The 19867-nt window shown below is 39.9% G+C and overlaps 1 protein-coding gene across 2 annotated transcripts; it reads left to right on the top strand.

Moving 5' to 3' along the window:
• Nucleotides 1–4631: 4631 nt before the first annotated feature.
• YWHAE (tyrosine 3-monooxygenase/tryptophan 5-monooxygenase activation protein epsilon) lies at nt 4632–19867 on the top strand. Of its 2 annotated transcripts, XM_072429526.1 has the most exons (7): nt 4659–4857; nt 12502–12701; nt 13458–13564; nt 14388–14594; nt 15531–15667; nt 16563–16606; nt 18960–19867. In XM_072429526.1, exons 1-6 carry the CDS (start codon nt 4794–4796, stop codon nt 16568–16570), a joined length of 723 nt encoding a protein of 240 aa, XP_072285627.1. In that variant the 5' UTR covers nt 4659–4793; the 3' UTR covers nt 16571–16606; nt 18960–19867. The 2 variants fall into 2 exon arrangements, with proteins under 2 accessions (XP_072285619.1, XP_072285627.1); XM_072429518.1 differs by lacking the exon at nt 16563–16606 and having other exon boundaries at nt 4632–4857.

Raw genomic sequence — 19867 nt, 5'->3', positions numbered from 1 at the left:
GAGCCTTCCCTATTAACCGTGTTGGCGGAAGTATTAACGCCAGCCGCCGTAAATAGGGGAGCCACTGCAGGGGGGCGGCTCCAGTGGCTCTGGCCTTGGTAGTTCCTTATGCCCCCTGGCCAATCTGCCGGCAACCCGCGGCTCATTAGCCGCCAGAGGCCGGAACAAACTACCGGCTAGGCCGTATCTGGCCTAAAGCCGACCCCTGATCTAGGAGGTGGGGGAAACTTAATTTCTTTTTGGGCCTACATTGCAATGCACACATGGAAAACAAAACTTTTTCAATAAATAGTGTATACTTAGCAGAGATTAGGTCGGATTGTAGAGCACATAGCACAATGGCAACTATTTCACAAGTTTGCTATTAATTTGAATGACATTGCATTCACTCATGTGAATATTTGATTCTCATGCAGTAAATACTGATGACACACAGATTAATATTACTATTATAATATTATTAATATTATTATTATTATTTATTATTATATAGCACCAACATGTTACGCAGCGCTGTACATTAAATAGGGGTTGCAAATGACAGACGAAAACAGACAGTGACAGGAGGAGAGGACCCTTCCCCCGAAGCTTACAATCTAGGAGATCGTCCAATGCCTTTGTCATGTTGTAGTTATTAATTTTTACACTTTTTTTGAGGAGTTTGGATCTAGTTTGAGAATCAGTCAGTGAATATTGTCTATTCAGAGAGCAAATGACAAGCAATCACCCGGTACAAATTATAATGGTCAAGGAGTGAATAAATGTGATCCTAAACAAACCAATGATTTGAAGCATTCATGTCCCTTTCTCAAGCAGGTCCTCCTGAGGTGCCTTTGTAAATTTTAAACCGTCCATGGAACAGGTGCTACCCCATTTAAAAAAAAGCCACCTAGGATCTAAGTAAAATACCTGAACAAAAACACAAAGAGCTCTATTTATAAAACAGGGAATCTGACAATCCCTCAAAAATTCAGTCATGGGAATCTTCCAGATCCATGTGTTTCAATGGCGGGAATTGATTCCTTCAAAGGAATGTTTGTGGGAATGTCTGACTTCCTGTTTTATAAATAGAGCTCAAAGAGAGGTTATTGTTTTGATTATTTAAAAATATATATATTTTAGGATGTGATGGTGTACTGTGTAAAATGATAAAAGTATCCATTTTCTGGTGTGTTAGCACTGAAACCTATTGTCTTAAGATCTATTGTCCTCAAATTCATTTACATTCAGTAGCCAATAAATGTTGACCTCTAGGCTGATATAAAAGACTGAAAATGATGGGTAAGTTCACATGTATAGCACGGATATCCATTGCCCTCCACCCGTAATTAGGAAAAATTGTAATGTAAATTGCTCTCTCTATTTAGGATGTGACATTAGATATATACATCTTCCATGGACATCTATGTCTCCAGCCTTCCTGTGCAAACAAATAACTTGCTGCAAGCTACTTTGCATGCGTGCTTCCAGCCCAATAATTTACCCAGCTCCTACTGTTCTCTATAAGACTTGGAGTGGGAAGCAGACCTGACACATGTGTAGTTGTTCATCACTTGACTTTTTACATTGGAGGACTGAAAATAGGGAGGCAACGGGCCGTAGTAAATAAATATACCTAATAGCACATCCTAGAAAGGGAGTGGAGGCAATGAATATTCATATTTATCCTTGGAGTGTACCTAGGCGATCGAGAATGAATGGGAGCGCAAAGCCTCCTGGGATACCTACGTCTCGCATCCCTGGAGGCTTTTGGGTGTTCCTTCTGCGCATGCCTGAGCATCTCGAGCATGTGCAGAAGGAGCCCTTTCAGTGAAAAAAGAGAAAATGTGCCAATCTCACGCATGCACAGTGAGATCGGCAAGTTTTTTTCCCATCCTACGTCACCCTATCTCGCGCCTGGGTCGGGTGACATAGAAAGAAGAACCAGGAAGAAGAGGAGAAGATGGTGCCGGTTTAGGGACAGATGCCGGACAATGCGGGACCTGACGGAAGACACCTCCGGATGGATCGGACTGCCCTGTGGGATTGAAGGTAAGTCATTTTTTTTGTTTTATGCAGTTTTCAGTTTAGTTCCCCTTTAATTATCTCCCCTCCTATTGTGCGATACTTCTCCCACCTCCTAGATTGTAAGCTCTTCTGGACAGGATCCTCTCCTCCTGTGTCACTGTCTGTATTCATCTATCATTTGCAACCCCTATTTAATGTATAGCGCTGTGTAATATGTTGGCGCTATATAAATCCTGTTTATTATTAATATTATTATTAATAATAATAATAATATTAATAATGACCATTCACATTTCTGTAACTTTTACCCATCCCCACCCTTACATTTCTCTGTCCCTTATGTGATATACTTTCTCACTTTTATAATCCTGTGTTGTTTTGTTTTTGCATTTTGTTTCTCAGATATTGTTGTCTTGCCAGATGTTTTGGCATTCTGCTAAACCTTTGTGTGTCAGTACTGCTTTGACCAAAGAAGAATTAGGGGTAGAACTGACAAAAGCTTGTCCTAAAAATGTACCTGTTGGTGCAAATAAAAAAAGTATCACAGACCTAATTCTGCTGACATACTTATCCTATAATGTAGCTCTGTAGTCATAAATACATCAATAAATGTATGTACTAAATGCAAGGTGTGTACGTACATTTATTTCAGACTCTTCCAGTCCCTGCAATCTAGTAGAGCTAGGTTGTTGGTGGAAGAAGCAGCACAAAGAGACAATTTAGTTCAGTTCTTCTATGATCGTCCTGTCATAGCCTGGAGAGGGTCCAGAACAACCTGGGCTCAGAAGAAGAGGGGTAAATAATGGGGACCATCATTTAGACTAATGACAAATACTGCAAATCTCTGAAAAGAAGCTAAATATTAAAGCAAAGATCAGTTTTGTTTTTTGTTTTTTTGTATTTTAATGGGTTATTCATTTTATCTTTTTATTTTTTATGTCTGTATTACCATATCAGATTTGAAGGTAGTAGTTAGCACCAAGATTTCTCTAGAGCTGCCCCCACTTTATGGAACTCCATTTCTCCTCTTATAAGGTTTGCTCCTACCTTAAGCACATTTGGAAAAAGTTTATAAGACACACCTTTCCCAACTTGTCTACCCATCACCATATGCCCAATAACCCATCTCTAATTAGCCACCATTTCTTCTCTTCTCCACCTCTTAAGTCACACATACACTTCAGGTGATTGTGGTCAGCAGTGCTGCTTGCTTGTCCTCCCCTTTACACAGAACAGACATCTATATGAGACTTTAGGTCAGTGTTTCCCAATCAGGGTTAGTAAAGGTTCCTTAAAGCAGACCTATCACCACTTTTTTTTTTTTTTTTGTTATATCAAAAGTTGAATACCTTTTTAGATAAGACAATTTTTAACATTTTTTTTTCTTTTACTTTTGAAGGAAAGACTGCTTTGGCAGTAAAGACTGAATGGGAAATCTAGAGCCTCCTGGGATACATACAAGGGTGTATTCGTAGAAAAATAAGAGGGAGCACGGTACTATACATTACGTGCTCGTCTCACTACACCCCTGCCTATGTGTCACTTAAAGGGGAAGAAACTTTCCCCAGAGTGATGTCATGATACCAGAACTTGCCAACTCTCCCATCGCAGGTCTGAGAAAAACCGCCCACCGCCCTGAGCCTGCTATTTCATATGTGTTCCGCAGCTCTGGCCAATGCGCCCCCCCCCCAGCAGGGTTCTTCTTTGCAAATTAAGAGTGGGTACTCGTGCCCATTCCCGAAAAAATGAGGTTGCCACTCATGACCGCCCCACTACACTACCTGGTTACATACATCACATTTCTCAGCTGGCTGAGGGCTGCTCTTTCTGTGTACGTCCAGTGTCAGCCACAGGCAAGAGGGGCTTTTCCCTAATGTAAAAAAAAGAGAAAAGTCCTAATCTCACACATGTACAGATAGATCTGCACTTTTGTTTGAATGTCAGCCCGATCTCACGCCTGCACAGTGCAAGATCGGGTGATGTAGGAAGAACTCGGATGAGTCGGTGGCAGCCGGTGTCCAGCCCGATCCAAAAAGAAGAAGGAAGACAGGATGGTTGGGGACCAACTGGACTAGGATCATCCCATCTCCTAGATTGTAAGCTCTTTGGGGCAGGGCCCTCTCCTCTTCTGCTGTCACTGTTTGTACTCATCTATTATGCAGGGTTGTCAAATGCAACCCATTTATTATACAACACTACATAATATGTTGGTGCATTATAAATAAATGTATAATAGGATTATTCCTATTTGTCCATTTATGCCTATTTAATGCAGCACAAGTGATATTTGTTTACACCATATCACCTGTGGAGCAGGCGGAGACATTAAGGGCTTAGCAAATATAATCAATAGACTTTGATGAAAGATGAGATTAAATTTGTATTTATTTTGCAGAATTGTCATTTATTAATAATACAGCCCTGAAAACATCAGGCTGGGAGTGTTTCCCACAATGCTTTGCGCACTACAATGAGGCTCAAAGCTTTATCACTGCAGTCATCCAATGTGATCCCTTCTAAGGGATGCTCGTTTCCTAACCACGCCCACTTTATACTGACGCAAGAAGCTCGTACCACGCCTTCTGCCGCGCCTGCTGCTGTTGCCAGGGAGCGGTTGCCATAGAGCTGAGCGATTGTCCGCGTGCGCAGGCGGAAGTTCCCGGATCAAGGAGCCGCCATCTTTCCCGGGCTCGGCTAGAGAGACAGAGGCGCTGCTGGGAGACGGACACCTACAATCGGCTTCCATCCGCCCAGTAGATCATCCCTGACAGTCACTAGCTACCGCCATGGAAGATCGAGAGGACCTAGTGTACCAAGCCAAGCTGGCTGAACAAGCTGAACGATATGACGGTAAGAGGAACGAGCGGATTTTCCCCCCATAGGTCGGCGGGCGGAGAGAATGAAGGCGAGACAAAATGGCGGACAGTCTGGAGAAGGGAGGAGAGTACAAAGGAGAGGCTGACTAGCGGCAGGGGCTATTTCCCTGGCCTGTGTCCGGGGTGAAGCCCGGGTTGGGTAAGGGGGGGGGGTAGGTTGTCACGGGCAGGTGAGCTATGCGGCGGGAGGGCGGCGGGCAGGAAGAGAGACGGCTGCAAAATGGCGACCGCCGAGTAGGGCGAGACTCGGGGGGGAGGAGGAGGGCCGACTGGAGGAGCCCTGTGCGGGAATAATCGGCGCTTATGCGGTAGACAGGGCGTGGACGAGGGCTGCACATTACATAGAAGCCGAACAATGTCACCATAAAGCTGTGCAATGATATGACCTCTCCACAGCAACCCGAGGACTACAAATCCCAGCATGCCTTGCAGCCTCATGATGGAGGAGGATGGCTGCTTTTATTTCATTCAGTGCCCAGTCATTGTGCTGCCACCCTTTGTCCTCCACATACCAGTGTGCCTCGCCTTCCCACACACCCAATAATCCTTTTTATTATTTTTCCATGTTTAATCCCCTCCTGATAATCATGCAGAGGTGTCCCCTGATCTCGGGGTCACTGTAGCCATAAGTGGGAGTTTCCCCAGTCTTGGCCTTGTCATGGTGACGATAGGGCGGGACCGGCAATGTGGGAACCTCCGCCCAGTGCAATGGGCCCCACATTTCATTCATTCTGGTTAGACCGGTCTATAAGCATGGAGGGCAATCTGCAAACCGTGATGGGGTGGAGGCACAAAGGGCTGAGCTCAAAATGTAATGGCTGTCACCGGGTGCTGCATGTCTCATATCTCACCATTGCTGTGATGCCTGACTACCGTGATGCTGATTTCCTGGCCATTTCATTGAAGCGTAGCCCGCTGTCGATGCTTAGAAATATATGTAGCTTTATCCTTCCCCTATCGCAGGATATCATTTTAATTCTTTCCTTGGCTCTCATGAAGATCTGTGTTACTCCATACACAATCAGCTCCAATTGTTAAAATAAAAAAACGTCTCTACCTCTGTCTTACATTGCTAATCACAGATAATGCTCTGCCATGGATAGACCATACAGATCGGATCTTTAGTATGCTGGGCCTAGCCTGCTGACCCGTGCTATGAATTGACCAGAACAACTAACATTGCTCATATGAAGCAAGAAAACTCTGTGTTTGTTCATATGGGGAAATAAAAAAGCTCCAATATAAAAAAAAAGGAAAAAGATGACACCAGTGTTACCTGTGGTCCACCTGCAGCTGATCTTTTCCCATTATTATTATAATACAGTATTTATATAGCGCCGACCTATTACGTAGCGCTGTACAAAGTCCATGGACCTGTCACTAGCTGTCCCTCAAAGGGGCTCACAATCAAATGTTCCTACCTCATATGTACCATGTACCTCAGTCATATGTCTTTAACACAGTCTAAGGTCAATTTTGGGGTAACCCAATTAACCTATCTGCATGTTTTCGGAATGTTGGAGGAAACCCACACAAACAGAACCTGCCAACTCAATGCACATAGTGTCCTGGTCAAGATTCGAACCTGGGACTTAGTGCTGCAAAGGCCAGAGTGCTAACCACTGAGCCACCGTGCTGCCCATTTCTTCCATGTCTTACGGAGGCAGCCATCTTGGTGGAGGCTTCCTCCAAGCCAGTGAGGGGAATGGTGAGCAGCATATTATTGCTGTTGCCCAATTAAAGCCTAGTGCTGAAAGGCAGCTGTGCCTTAGATCTCACATTAGAAATATTCAGCTATGAGACTTAGTTGTGCTCAGACCTCAATAATATTAATAAGCTGTATTTATTTAGTGCCAACATATTCTGCAGGGCTGTACAATTAATAAAGGTTGCAAATGACAGGAGGAGGAGAGGATCCTGCCTACAGGAGCTTCCAATCTGGGATACCCCATGACATAGCGGCTGTGTACTGCATTTTTGCAGGAGGAATTTGAGGAATTTTTTTCCCAGGGTGCTGTTTAGACACAAATACATAAAGGTCGTCCCTGTAACATTACACGTCTTCAGTATCTAAATTCAGTTAAATTTCATATTATTGTAGTGTTACCTATCTATAATTTGTCCTGGCAAACATTACCACTGAGTTGTACTCCACGCCCTGCGATAGGGGGAGCTGTTGTGCTCAATCACAGATACGCTTCCTCTCCTTGGCCAATCAGAGAGCACCCTGTATTCTGTGATTGGTCAGGGAAAGAAGGGGCTTCAGTGCATGGGAGCCACGGCTCTCCCTGTCACTGCACTGATAATATTACTCTGTAGTGTTTTAAAATTAAAAAAATGTGAGCGAACAGGTTGTTATCTCAGAAGGGCCGGCTGTGTCGTTTCTATAATAAAATAAACTTAGCTGCCTGTCTGGAAAAAAAAAAATTAAAATGAATTTTTCTCTACTGTTTTTGCTCCATGGCAGACATCAGCATATTTTCCTGGTTCTCTTCCGTGTTTTGGATTCTCAGCCATTTTAATTGGCCAGGCTGGAATGATGTAGTTCCTGCACATTATTATTTACAGGATTTATATAGCGCCAACATATTACGCAGCGCTGTAGATAAAATAGGGGTTGCAAATGACAGACAGCTACAGACAGTGACACAGGAGGAGGAGAGGACCCTGCCCAGAAGAGCTTACTATCTAGTAGGTGGGGGAATTATAACACAATGGGGGGGGGCGGTGTTTCCAGTATCCAACTAGGTCATTATCTTACACCATGTACATTATAATAAAGATTGCACTGGTAAGATTTTAGAGACATAGCCTGTTACCTTTGCAATAGTGTAAACTAACCTACCAGCTTACAATTTTCTGCTTTAAAGATTACATTTAAAGTTAATTCTGATTATTTTTGTACATCTTAATAACATTTTTAATTGAAAAAACTTTATTACATGCTATATTTCATACATTTGACATCACTAGGTCTTTATGGTCCTCTATTGTATGCACTTGGTTGGGGTTGTCCGGCTTCTCTACATTCTTCTTGAAAACATCTGATTCTCACCCTGTAAACCTGTCATAGTAAATATGTATGGAACCAGAGGGTTAGGCCAGAAACAATAAGTTTGGGGAAGAAAGAGATAATGCAGAATGTCTTCAATATTTGGCCATAAAATCACACTGCAGGTGGATTGGGTCGGGGTGTTTGTAGCTCATTATTTTTGTTCATTTTTTATTTTTGTTTGTGGTGACTGCTTCTGGTTAGGACAAGTGTTACTTAGATCAGCCACATCGCTTATAGAAATCAGCCAAATATTTCTAACTTTGCCAGTTTTTGGCACTTTGTACCCACATATGGCCACCTTTGAGTAATTGAAAATGGCGCTCTCATTAATGGTGGGGTGGTTATCACTTACCACAAAGGTCTGGGTAAGTATTGCAGCCAGGGTTAAGTCACATAGCCAACCACCCTAAAATAAAACCAAGTGCCTCTAATTTGGGTAAACAACTAATGTGTTACAAAATATCTGTCAATGTTTGCCATTATTTTGCCCTACATTTGACGATTTCTGTGTATAGTCTCCCAGCCTAATGCTGCAGTACCAGTATTTTAGATTGATAAAATTGCTCAGCCGGCAGTTGTAGACTCCATAACTTGGAGAGAAAGGGCTGAAAATACTTTCATTGACCATAACATTCACTGGGAGGGTCTGACGCGTATATAGTCATTTTATTGCAATCATCTTTCTATGGTGAATGTGGTAGCAGAAAAACCTTGATTTGGGCTACATTTCCTGTTGCAGTTGAAGGATAACACCTTGCTTTTGTTGCAGACTTGTGCTGCTCTGTCACCTAGTTAGAAGAGTGTTATCAGCATTACAACATGGAGGGAAGTAAAGCTGACTGCGTGTGGTGGTAATACTAAGCATGAAATCAACTTTACCTTGGAAAAACAGCAACATTTCATCAACATCTATGTTACCAATAGTCTGCTTTTCTGTATATTTTGCAGTTATAGATTTTTTTTTCTAACACTTTAAGCCTAAAATAGAGACAGGTTCAATGTATGATGGTATCCCAACTATAGGACCATAAAATGAGCGTAGACACAATACTTCAGATGAAATTCAGGGAGCGAAATCCATGAAGGGGCTGACCAGTATCAGATCATTGCATACAATGCCATACAAACACATGAAACCTAATGTATAACCATTACTATACCTTAATTTGAACTTACACCTACAGAGTTGGCCTATTGAATATCCTCAGCGAGCTACTGCTGAATAATTATTCCCTCACACCGGAGGACAGGGCGTCAGCAATTTAGATGTCATTTACTTGTGCCCCTGGGACTAAAATGACAAAACTCAGACTTGACGTTTGAGAGGTTTCATAACCTGAGCTAGTCTGGTAAAATAAAGATTTGTGACTGGCCATTTATTATGCAGTTAGGGTACAACTAGGTCTGTGAATCCTCACTGACACTGCACAGATTTCCCACTCTGATTGGATTGCAATGATTGTATCTGCTTTCTGATAATGCTGATTATAATGCCTGCTAACCTGACTTGTCAATTCCTATACCCGGTTACAGAGGTATGAGTGATAGTATTCTTGTACCTCATTTTTTTATGTTTATTTATTTTAGCTAAACACATTTCAGAATGCAGGCATCTGGTAAAAAATAAAAGTGCAGATGGTATCAAAGTATCATAAGCCATTTTTAGATTGACATGTTACGGGGATTTAGTGTCCCTTTTATTAAAGTGAAGGTGGCATAGGCTGCTGCTGGTAGGTGACATTCAGTGATTGTTACTTACCATGGGCTAGGCATGAGTAGGCGTGTCTTACAGGTTGATTGACAGCTTGTATGCTAATGGCTATCCCAGCCACGCCTTAACTGATCTCACTACATTTTATTGGCCAGTCAGAAACCGTACAATACAAAGGTGACAGTGCAGCTATTTGTATAAATGCTGAAAGATGTGTTCAGAACATTAACCTGTACTGTGCAGGGTAACCTATATGTATTCCTGCTGAAAGACAGCTTCATACGCTAACCTTCCTAGTGTTGGCCTGAAAACAAAGTATATGGAATATTTTTTTTTTTCAGCAGGAATATTGTGCATACAAGTGACCCTGTTAGCAGAACGAAGTCATTATGTAAAATTTCTCATTGGCTGCAGTTTTCAGAGTTAGTTTGTTGTTTACCTATAAACCGCAGCAATATTCCGGCTGCCACTTCTTGGTAAGGAATTCACACCACCGACTGCCGCAATGCTTTCCACTTGTGGATTTACATATCACTTTATAATTGTTGTAATTATTCTGCATTGTTCATTATAATTGGAATGTTTAAGTGGCAATAATGTGATCTCATGTCAATATCAATCCTATGTGTGGTGTTAGAACATCATTCTCATCTGTAAGAAATATCTGCCGATATCTATGCATGTTTACTTAACAGATACATGTAATTCTTAGCTTCCGTGACTTGATAGAACTGAAATACATTAAATAAAAGAGAAGCTGCCAGTAAAGCAATAGATATGGTTCCTGATAATGCCATTATTATATGCTATTAAAGGTTTAAAATAAATAATATGCTTTAATAAATTAATATAGATTTAAAGCAGAACTTGGTTTGAAAGAAAGGAGCCATTCTGAGTAAACCTGTTATCTGGATGTAATTCCTACCAGCAGCACAATTGAGAATGGGGTCAGAGCTTTGTTCCTTTGGCAGGATTGCAAAGTTTTGCATATTACAGATTTAAATTGATTTTACTTTATATTAATGTGCAAAATCATAATAGATTTTTGTGTGTGTGTATATTTATACGCAGTAATAATATTTATTGTTAGAAGGCAGTGAATCAGCTGAATAATTTAAAACACAATGTGCTTTCTTTGATTCAACATCTTATCTCAGAAGTCCAAAGAGACAAACTAATTGCACCGAGCCTTTAAGTGCTATTTTATAGGTATTACAAAATATGGGAACACAAACTTAGCTTTAGGGTATACTCTGCAGTAACATCTCAAAATATGTCCTCACTGAAAATATGTTGTTCACACACCTTGTCCTGGATCTTCTAAAAGTCTAAAGGACACTTTCGGACCAGTGACATCTTACTGTAGAGTTTACTGCTCATGGGCACGTATGGGAAATGCCAGGCACCTGGGAGAGGCTGCTGCTAGGCTTATTCACACCTGAAATTAGAATTAAATACTAACGGGAATGGTTACACTAGATTCACTCTGTATATTTTGCTTTTTAATGCTCTACATGGCCTAATTGTGATGGCTGTAATCTCAATATCCAGTTTCTATTGAGAAATAAATTTAATGTATCAAGTTCATGGCAGTCTCTCTTTTGTGTTCCCAGTGATGTCTCCCTGCAGTTTCTGTAAACATTCAGCAGTTACTTTATTCCCCTGAGCACAGATATCTGTGGTAACTTCATGTGACAGGGGGGCTATGTTCTTTTTAGTGACTGTCCAAACGTTTCTTAATTCTGGATGGGTTGGGAAGGTTTATAAAGGACACAAAGTTCTGTTAGATTTCTCCTGACCTACTGCACTGCTAATGTTTTGCCAGACAGGAAGTGAAGGAAACTTTCCAACAGAAACATACACAGTACAAACCTGACCGCACTTCCTATCCTTTCTTACTCAATCCATACTTTTTTGGCTTAAGATGGCAGTTTTTAAACATGCTTTCAGTTCTAGGTATGCAGGATTCTCTATATAGTATGGTATGCTTTTATATACTTTAATGTACCCGTTTCTGTACGTTCATACAGGCAACTCAAAGCGCCATGCATGTAAAAAAAAAAAAAAAAAAATTGGTGTATTCCTAAATGGCTTTGATGACAAGTCGGCAACTGACCTCTTCCCTATAGAGAGGAAGTTGGATGTTTCTGAAGTGACTATGATCACCAGTGGCTAGGACGTAGGATGCTGCTCTGAGCCTTAATCTCTCACAGCCTCACACTCTCTGTTAAAGAAAATACCGCCACAGCCATTCTTTTCCACTCTATTGTTTTGAGTGGCTCTTCAGAATTTATTAGTCCTACCACAAGAATTCCTACATTAACTAGAGAACATATCATTGCTAAAATTAACTTTTTTCCTTTAAATGTTCCCTATACTCACCTGATGTAATTCTGGCCTCAATATACTAGCCTGCTGCAGGCAGTACAGCTGTCCTTCTCCGCAGCATGCTGCCAGTTTATTCTGTAGCTGCTTGTTTTGGATTTTTAGGCCTTTTTCAGGCTTAAAGATATTTGCTTACTTTTACATGAGTGCATTGAAAAAGGGAACTACATCTAAACAGTTAGGTATACGGATCAAATGTTAAAAGAACAACTATCCACTGGAAAATAAAGTTTTCTCTCTAGCCACCTGAGAAGAAACTCTTAAGAAACTAGGTATAGGTGGTATGGGTCACCTGCTTGTAACTTTTATCTAATTCTGTAATTTAATCTGTTTACATGGAAAAGCACAGAATGAATTCAGTAGCACAGTAGAGTTTTGTAACAATTTGATTGATTAAATGGTTGGTAAATGCTCTCCGAGGTTTGTAGCTTCAAAGCATGTCAAAATCTGCTATTTTTATTTCCCAGAAATGGTTGAGTCTATGAAGAAAGTGGCCGGGATGGATGTGGAATTGACAGTAGAAGAAAGAAATCTGCTTTCTGTTGCATATAAAAATGTGATTGGCGCTCGAAGAGCGTCCTGGAGAATAATCAGCAGCATTGAACAGAAAGAGGAGAACAAAGGAGGAGAAGATAAACTCAAAATGATCAAGGAATATCGGACAATGGTAAGGCTACATTGTGCTTAGAAGTCTTCAGTGCTTTGTCTAGTAATTTTGATCCAGAATACATTTGATGAACTGCTGCTTACATGCCTGTACCCATTGTATCACCGGTTTACTAATAGTGCAAAGTTTCCTGTAATGTTCCCAGCTGGGGATAACAATGCATTCTATGTTCATTCCTGGTTTGGAAGACTTGTTTGTACTCCAAAGCGTTATTGGAATAAATGGGAGTGCAGAATGCATGTGTGTGCCTGGCTCTGAAAATTCTGACAAGTAACGGATATCTAATCAACAATATACGATTGGGGGGCAGTGTTATTTCACCAAAAGGTGCAGTTACACTATATAAAGCTGACCTTTAGATGAGGACTTGGATAAAAAGGTATGAAGGTCAGAGACAGCTGGCCAACTGGCAGTTTTAGAATGAGGTTAGCAATGGCAAGATGTTTTCTTTCTGTATGATTTTCAATAATGCTACTGTTTCTGTGAAAAGAGGTAGGAGTTTGTGTACAATGTACTGAATGACTAAGTATGGAAGGAATGGGGTTCAGAAAAGGGGAGAAGTCTTGGGAGGAAATGAATCACAGATGTGCCTGTGCTCTCACTATACCATGAACACAAAACACAACATTTAGTAGTGAAGTGACTGTGCTGTAGGTGACATTGGCCCAGTTCTATTCACACTTTCCTATTACAGAAGCCATAATGGCTTTTTGATTCAATGCATAATGATTAAGCAGTGTTATATTTTGTTTTCAGGTTGAGACTGAACTGAAATCTATCTGTAATGACATTCTGGATGTACTGGACAAGCACCTCATTCCAGCTGCAAACAGTGGGGAGTCTAAGGTTTTTTACTATAAAATGTAAGTGCTAATTTTTACTTTGTCACATGTAAAATTTACCACTTGTTATGCCTTTCCATGTTTTTGGTCTTGAACTGAATGTGAATGGGGGGGTGGATAGTAGGTGCACCTCCCCTCTTCTCCAGTCAGCTATTGACATGCCCCTTCCTTAGAAAATCACTGTGCAATTAAATACAGTTCTAAATACAGATAAAGCTTCCAAAACCTGTTGAAATAAAAGAGCTGACTTTACCTGGCATTCTCCTTCAATCTGGAAGGAGGTCCTTTGGATATACTTCCCTTCCTCTTTTGGCTTTTACTCATGGTTGTGAAGCCAGCAGTAATACAGTGCTGGTATCCTAAGACTTTTAATGAAAAACTTAATATAGTGCTGACAGCTTTCAATCCGCAATAGCTATGAAGCCTTTCAAATAGGCTTTAATAATGTGAGATATCCACAATTTTTTTACTACATTCATAAATATCCAGTTTAATTTGGACTTCTTTTTGAGAAGCCAACATAGTGATCATGTTGGCTTATAAAAGAAATCTAGATAAGTGTCCTAAATTTTTTTTTTAATAACCTCTTCTGTGTATTCTATTTTGTGTTGCTTTCATCAGTCTCTATAGAGCTCTTATGTGCTTGTGGCATAAAACTGCAAAGTTTGAAAGCTCCTGGGCATTCTGCAAAACACACAACAGGCCATCTGGTGTGTGCAAAAGTGATTCCCAACATTTGATGCAGTTGATTTTTTTCATTGTGTATTTCACATTAAAAGGGAAAATAAGTTGTAGATAAAATTGTAACAAGTCTCAAGTTGTGAATCATATTTTATGTTCTTAGGAAAGGAGACTACCACCGATATCTGGCAGAGTTTGCCATCGGCAATGACCGGAAGGAGGCTGCAGAGAATAGCTTGGTAGCCTATAAGGCTGCAAGTGATATTGCAATGACAGAACTTCCTCCAACACATCCCATTCGTTTAGGCCTCGCACTAAATTTCTCCGTGTTCTACTATGAAATTCTTAATTCCCCTGACCGTGCATGCAGGTAAGAACGACAAATATTTATTTTCTAATGCTTGCTGATTTGTACTCCATGCAGGTTTTTCTTGATGAATGATACAGAACGTAAATAGTACCGTGAACAGATAATATGGTATAACCTGCAAATTGGGTAGCATTTAATTTTAACAAATCCAAGCTTAAGGATTGAGCACAGTTTAAAGAAAATGGGAGGGGGAGAGTCTCTTTGGAGGAAGTGTTTAATAAAGGTATCTTTTTTTTGAAAATATAACCTAAGCGTTTTATAGGCAAATTTTGCACCCACTTCCCAGTTAGCTGAGACTTTATTCAACTTGACTTAAAGTTTGTTGATATTGGCGTATGTCTAGAACTGCCATAGTCTTATTTTCACATGAACTATACATAGAGTAGTGTGTGACTTGCATAACTGCTTGTACATATTTATAAACAATCCTATTAACCCTTTCTAATTCCAGTTTGGTATTTATAGTCTAAACTTTAATTTTATATTTGAATGCTAACTGAAAGCATCCTTGGCTATTGTACAAAGCAGTTTGACTACATCATAGATGGCAGCACCCTATGACTTAAGGAAGTAGTTGGAATGGCTGCTGTGTGCACTGCGTACCATAGAAATAACCACTGCAGGTAGCATATTAAGGTCTCAATTAGATGGCATTTTCCGTGCCATGCAGATTTACTTACTGCAGTTGTAATTCAAGTTTTAGGTTTTTACCTTGGGAATCTAATAATGCTATTTGATTGTCCTAATGTTTCAACAAAGAAAGTAATATTAGTCCACTAAACAACATGAGCACATATATATTTATAGTTCATTGTGAGCTGCAGAAAATAGTGCAGTGGCTTTTTATTGTGATGAAATTTGTCATTTATGACATTGCAATGATGTCAAAGGTTCAAAAACATGTAAGCCTGACTAACAATGGTCTGTTGATTAAAGGTTGGCAAAAGCAGCATTTGATGATGCAATTGCAGAACTGGATACACTGAGCGAAGAAAGTTACAAGGACTCCACGCTTATCATGCAATTGTTACGTGATAATCTGACACTATGGACTTCAGATATGCAAGGAGATGGTAAGTGTCCATATTTGATTTGTACATTTAGAATGTGATCAGTCTTTATCTAATGTTAAAAAGGAGATCTAAAATTTTCAAATCTCATCTCCAGTCAAGCCACAGGAGTTTTGCCTTTTCTTAATGACACTGCTGTTTGCACTACTAAATTGGTCATATGTCTCATTTTTAGGAAATAGTATTAGGTTTTGTCAGCATTATTTTCTTTTTGGGGGCGAGATTGGACAGTATTGTTTGTAACCTCATAACCACAGATCTAAGCTTTTGGAAGCTAGCAACCCCCTCACAAACCTAAAACTCAACTAGCTTCCATGCTCATATTTACATACTCTCCACTAATGTTTCATTCATCTGCTTTCCAACTGATTTTCCAAAACACTTATTAAAACGTTCCTTCTCTTTTCTGCGAATGCCAAATCCACATAAATTTTTCTCAGCTTTGAGTGCACTCAAATGCTAGCTTCTTGTATTTGATGAGCAGAGCTCCTACCAGACATGTTTTTTGGCCTCCCAACAAAGCTGGGCAACTTAAGCAAACCTGCAGTGAACAGAGTTTGGGGTCTGCCATTGCTGACCACCTTTAGAAATTTCCAGTTGTCTGCCCATTTGGTTTTTAGTACTTAATTATTGCTTCTAAATGCTTGGAGGGATCCATGGATACCCTTGTAATAAGGTAACTTTATGTAGTAAAACACAGAGTAGTAGTGTGAATGTACATTTGAAGGAAAGCAACAGAAGTGCAATGAAGACTTCTATCAAAGCAGCCGTATAGTGAACGCTGATGAAATGAATTGAACTTTGAAGCCGGCCTTCATCTTTCATTGGGCTGCTGTTTTTGGGGATTTTTATGCTTTTAACATCACCACATGATCTTGTTCTTCCCTTTTTTATGTAGATTCCTAAAGGAAAATCCACGTGTCCCTTTCTTAAATATTCTTTGTAAGTTGCTGTAATGACTGCTCCACAGCCTTGTTTTTCTATGTTCTAACCATTGCATCTGACCTCTGTGTAATCCTTCCACTGGAGACATTTAGTTGTGGCATCAAATACTGATGTTTCCATGTTATTGTTTGGGCATGGCAGCACCACCACTGGTCTCCTTGATTGTGCTTTTTACTTGTTAACCAGCTACATACGGTAACACCTTTGTGTAAAAGGTCATTTTGCCTTATTGATGGGGAAAAAGTGACTCTTGGCTGTTGCAGTGATTAAGCCGGACTTAGATTTTTGCACTTAGAATAAATGTGGTTACTCCCCTCTAAAACTTTGGATTAAACATTTACTAACACTATATATTATGAATGGTATTCTCTTAGTAAAACAGCCTTCTGTATCATATACTCTGGTGATGATGTTTGGTTTGCACCCCTCTGTGGTTACTTTCCTGTTTTACTTGCAGATTTAACACTGGTTTGATGGACTAATCATATAACATGCATGTTGTACAGAAAGACTTTGGAACATTGAGTGGACACTAAGCTTTTTAAAAATTGCTTATTTATATATGACCATGTACTTTTCATATGTTTTGGTAGTATTAAATATGAAATGGCTTTACCCAACTATGCAAAAGGCTTGATATATAGACCTGCGGTTCAACTATGTTTTCTGTGCAGGGCTAAACTAGCACCATTGTCAATCACTGAATGGATTCTGCAAGCAAAATGAGGAAATGTGCTACTGTAAAAAAAAAATCCTATATATTCTGAATAGAAACCTTTATGGTATTAATTATATGGTTGATGAACCCTACAATTCGATGTATGCATCATTAACAAAATCCTGAGACTTGAGTGACTGCATTAATCCTACAAAGCTGGGTTCACACTTTTGTATTGCAGTAATTACAGTAAAAATGCTCTTATTGTACGTTGTGCAAGTTTGTGTTACAGTGCTATTATTGGCATTGGAATGAAGGAAATAGCACTGCACAGTAGCAGCATATGGATACAAACCCATTAACTGTGCATTTTTTAAATTCTATATTTGTATTCCTTCACCTTTTTAACATGGGGGGTATAACACTTGAAATGACTTTCAGCTCTTCAGGGACCCCCTTCTCTAATTTCTATAGTAGTAAGCAGTACTATAAGCACTATGGTCAGTGGGAAGAATGCATCTTACATTGCTGGCTATTGGGCGGAATGTCACCCTTAGCTAGATAGATAGCTAAAAAGATCACTGGTATCTAGTAATCTGACCTCACAGTCCCAATTTCTCATTGCTCAGATCCACGAAACCCTGGTTGAGAAACACTGTTCTATGTGTGTGTTTCTGCTGTCTATTATAAGTCGGATAAATTTTGTATTTTAAAGCTTTTGTTTGAAGTTACTAAAGCAGGAAATTATGCTGACTCTCCACTTCTTTGACATCCACTGTTCAGCATTATGAAGCCCAGCAGGGAACAAGCATTGCATTGTTTTCTAGCTATTTACACATGGATTATAGTTCCCTACTGTTTACTATGTTGCTAAAGAATTGGAGTTGTCACTCCTAAGCACCAATCTTATAATTATGTATATGCCTATAACACGGCCGATTGTAAAATTAGATCACCTGTAAAGATTAATGGCTGGTCTACAGTATTATATCCTTGTCTACATATCTGTAATTTGGGAATGCTTGAAAATAGGATGGTGGATTGTATGAACACCTCACTTTCCATTATCACAGTTTTATCCTTCATCCGTAAGAGATGTGAGCTCCAGAAAATAGAGCCATGTGTACATGAGAACAGCCCCACAGGCCACTGCTGAACAGAATCGGTTAAAGCTATAGAACTTCTGGCAAAGCAATACATGGCTGGAGAGGAAAAAAAAACTTTGCTTTAGGACAGTGATACTTGTAAAGATGGCTGTGCAGGGTTATTACTGAATGAGCAGAGCACTACAGACTGTACATGCTTCATAACTGGATTAGCTAGGAAATCATTTTTAATGAAAATGTTTCAAAGTTGTGATCACCAACATCAAGACCTCTTCAGGTGCTAATTTTTGCTACTTGTGACTATTGTTACCATTGGAAAAGAAGATGGACTGTGTTTTTTCTAAACATTTCCAGATGTTGGTGGATGAACAGTTCAGCCCCTGACAAGGAAGTGTTTTTGCTTTTGACTACAGTGCTATGAAGGTGCCATTTTAGTATTGGATGATAATGTTGCACGTCTTTGATCCACAATAACTGATTAGGAAGTGTCTACATTTTTCCCTGGTGCCAAGTTACTAATCTTTTAGATTCAGAGTTATGATGTGATATATGATCTGTTAATTGATACTTATATTTAATTTTCCAGGTGAAGATCAGAATAAAGAAACACTGCAGGATGTGGAGGATGAAAATCAGTGAGACATTAAAAGCCAAGAAGAGACCCTCTCTAACCAACTGCCCCTTCCCTCCAAATATCCCGTCTCACTCTGAGGACCATCAAAATTTGACTTTTACACCGGTTCTCAGGATTTAGGTTCCTGCCCAGTTGGGTTTATCATTTTTACACAGTTTAAGAGTTCTAAAAGGCAAGAGTGAATGACTGTGGATTTTGCTGCTGCCAGCCATCTTAGGTTCTTTTTAAGACACTAACAGGACTGCATAGAGGCTTTTTCAGCATTAGTTTGTCTCCGTGCCATCCAGCACTATAACCTCTTAGAAACACATAGAACAAGCAAAAGACGTTACTTCGTAGGGCAGACCAGAGTCAATCGCACTGTAGAATTTGTGTGGTGGCTTTTTTATTTTCTAAATGTTTGAAATTGAACTTCATTCTGTTGTTTAAAATGTGGTTAGAGCTTGATGTTGCAGATTGCTTCAGAATGTCCTTGTAGTGGTTTTTGCTGTAAAAGTGTTTTCAAAACTGTGCAAAAATGTTGCTGAAAACTCTGGTGCTGGTATCACGTCAACAATCCGTGTTTATTCATTCTTGCCTCCTTTTTACTTTCCCTCCTCAGAGCAGGTTAGCATTGGAGCTGGTGTTGAATAGCCTGCATGCGTGTTTAAATTTTTTGTTTTTCTATCTTTCCCCCCCTCTCTACCCTACTTTTCTCTTGCTCAACCTCTTTTGTTCAGTATGTGTAACTTGAAGCTAATTTGTACTACTGGATATCTGACTGGAGCCACAGATACAGAATCTGTCATTGTTCTTACTGAAACACAGCATGGAATTAACATTAAACTTAAATAAACAAAACCTAAATTAAAAATGCCAAA

This window comes from Pyxicephalus adspersus, chromosome 1, assembly GCF_032062135.1.
Source record: "Pyxicephalus adspersus chromosome 1, UCB_Pads_2.0, whole genome shotgun sequence".
NCBI lineage: Eukaryota > Metazoa > Chordata > Amphibia > Anura > Pyxicephalidae > Pyxicephalus > Pyxicephalus adspersus.
Note: the sequence above shows the minus strand (reverse complement) of the source record. Positions and strands in the feature narration are given on the sequence as shown.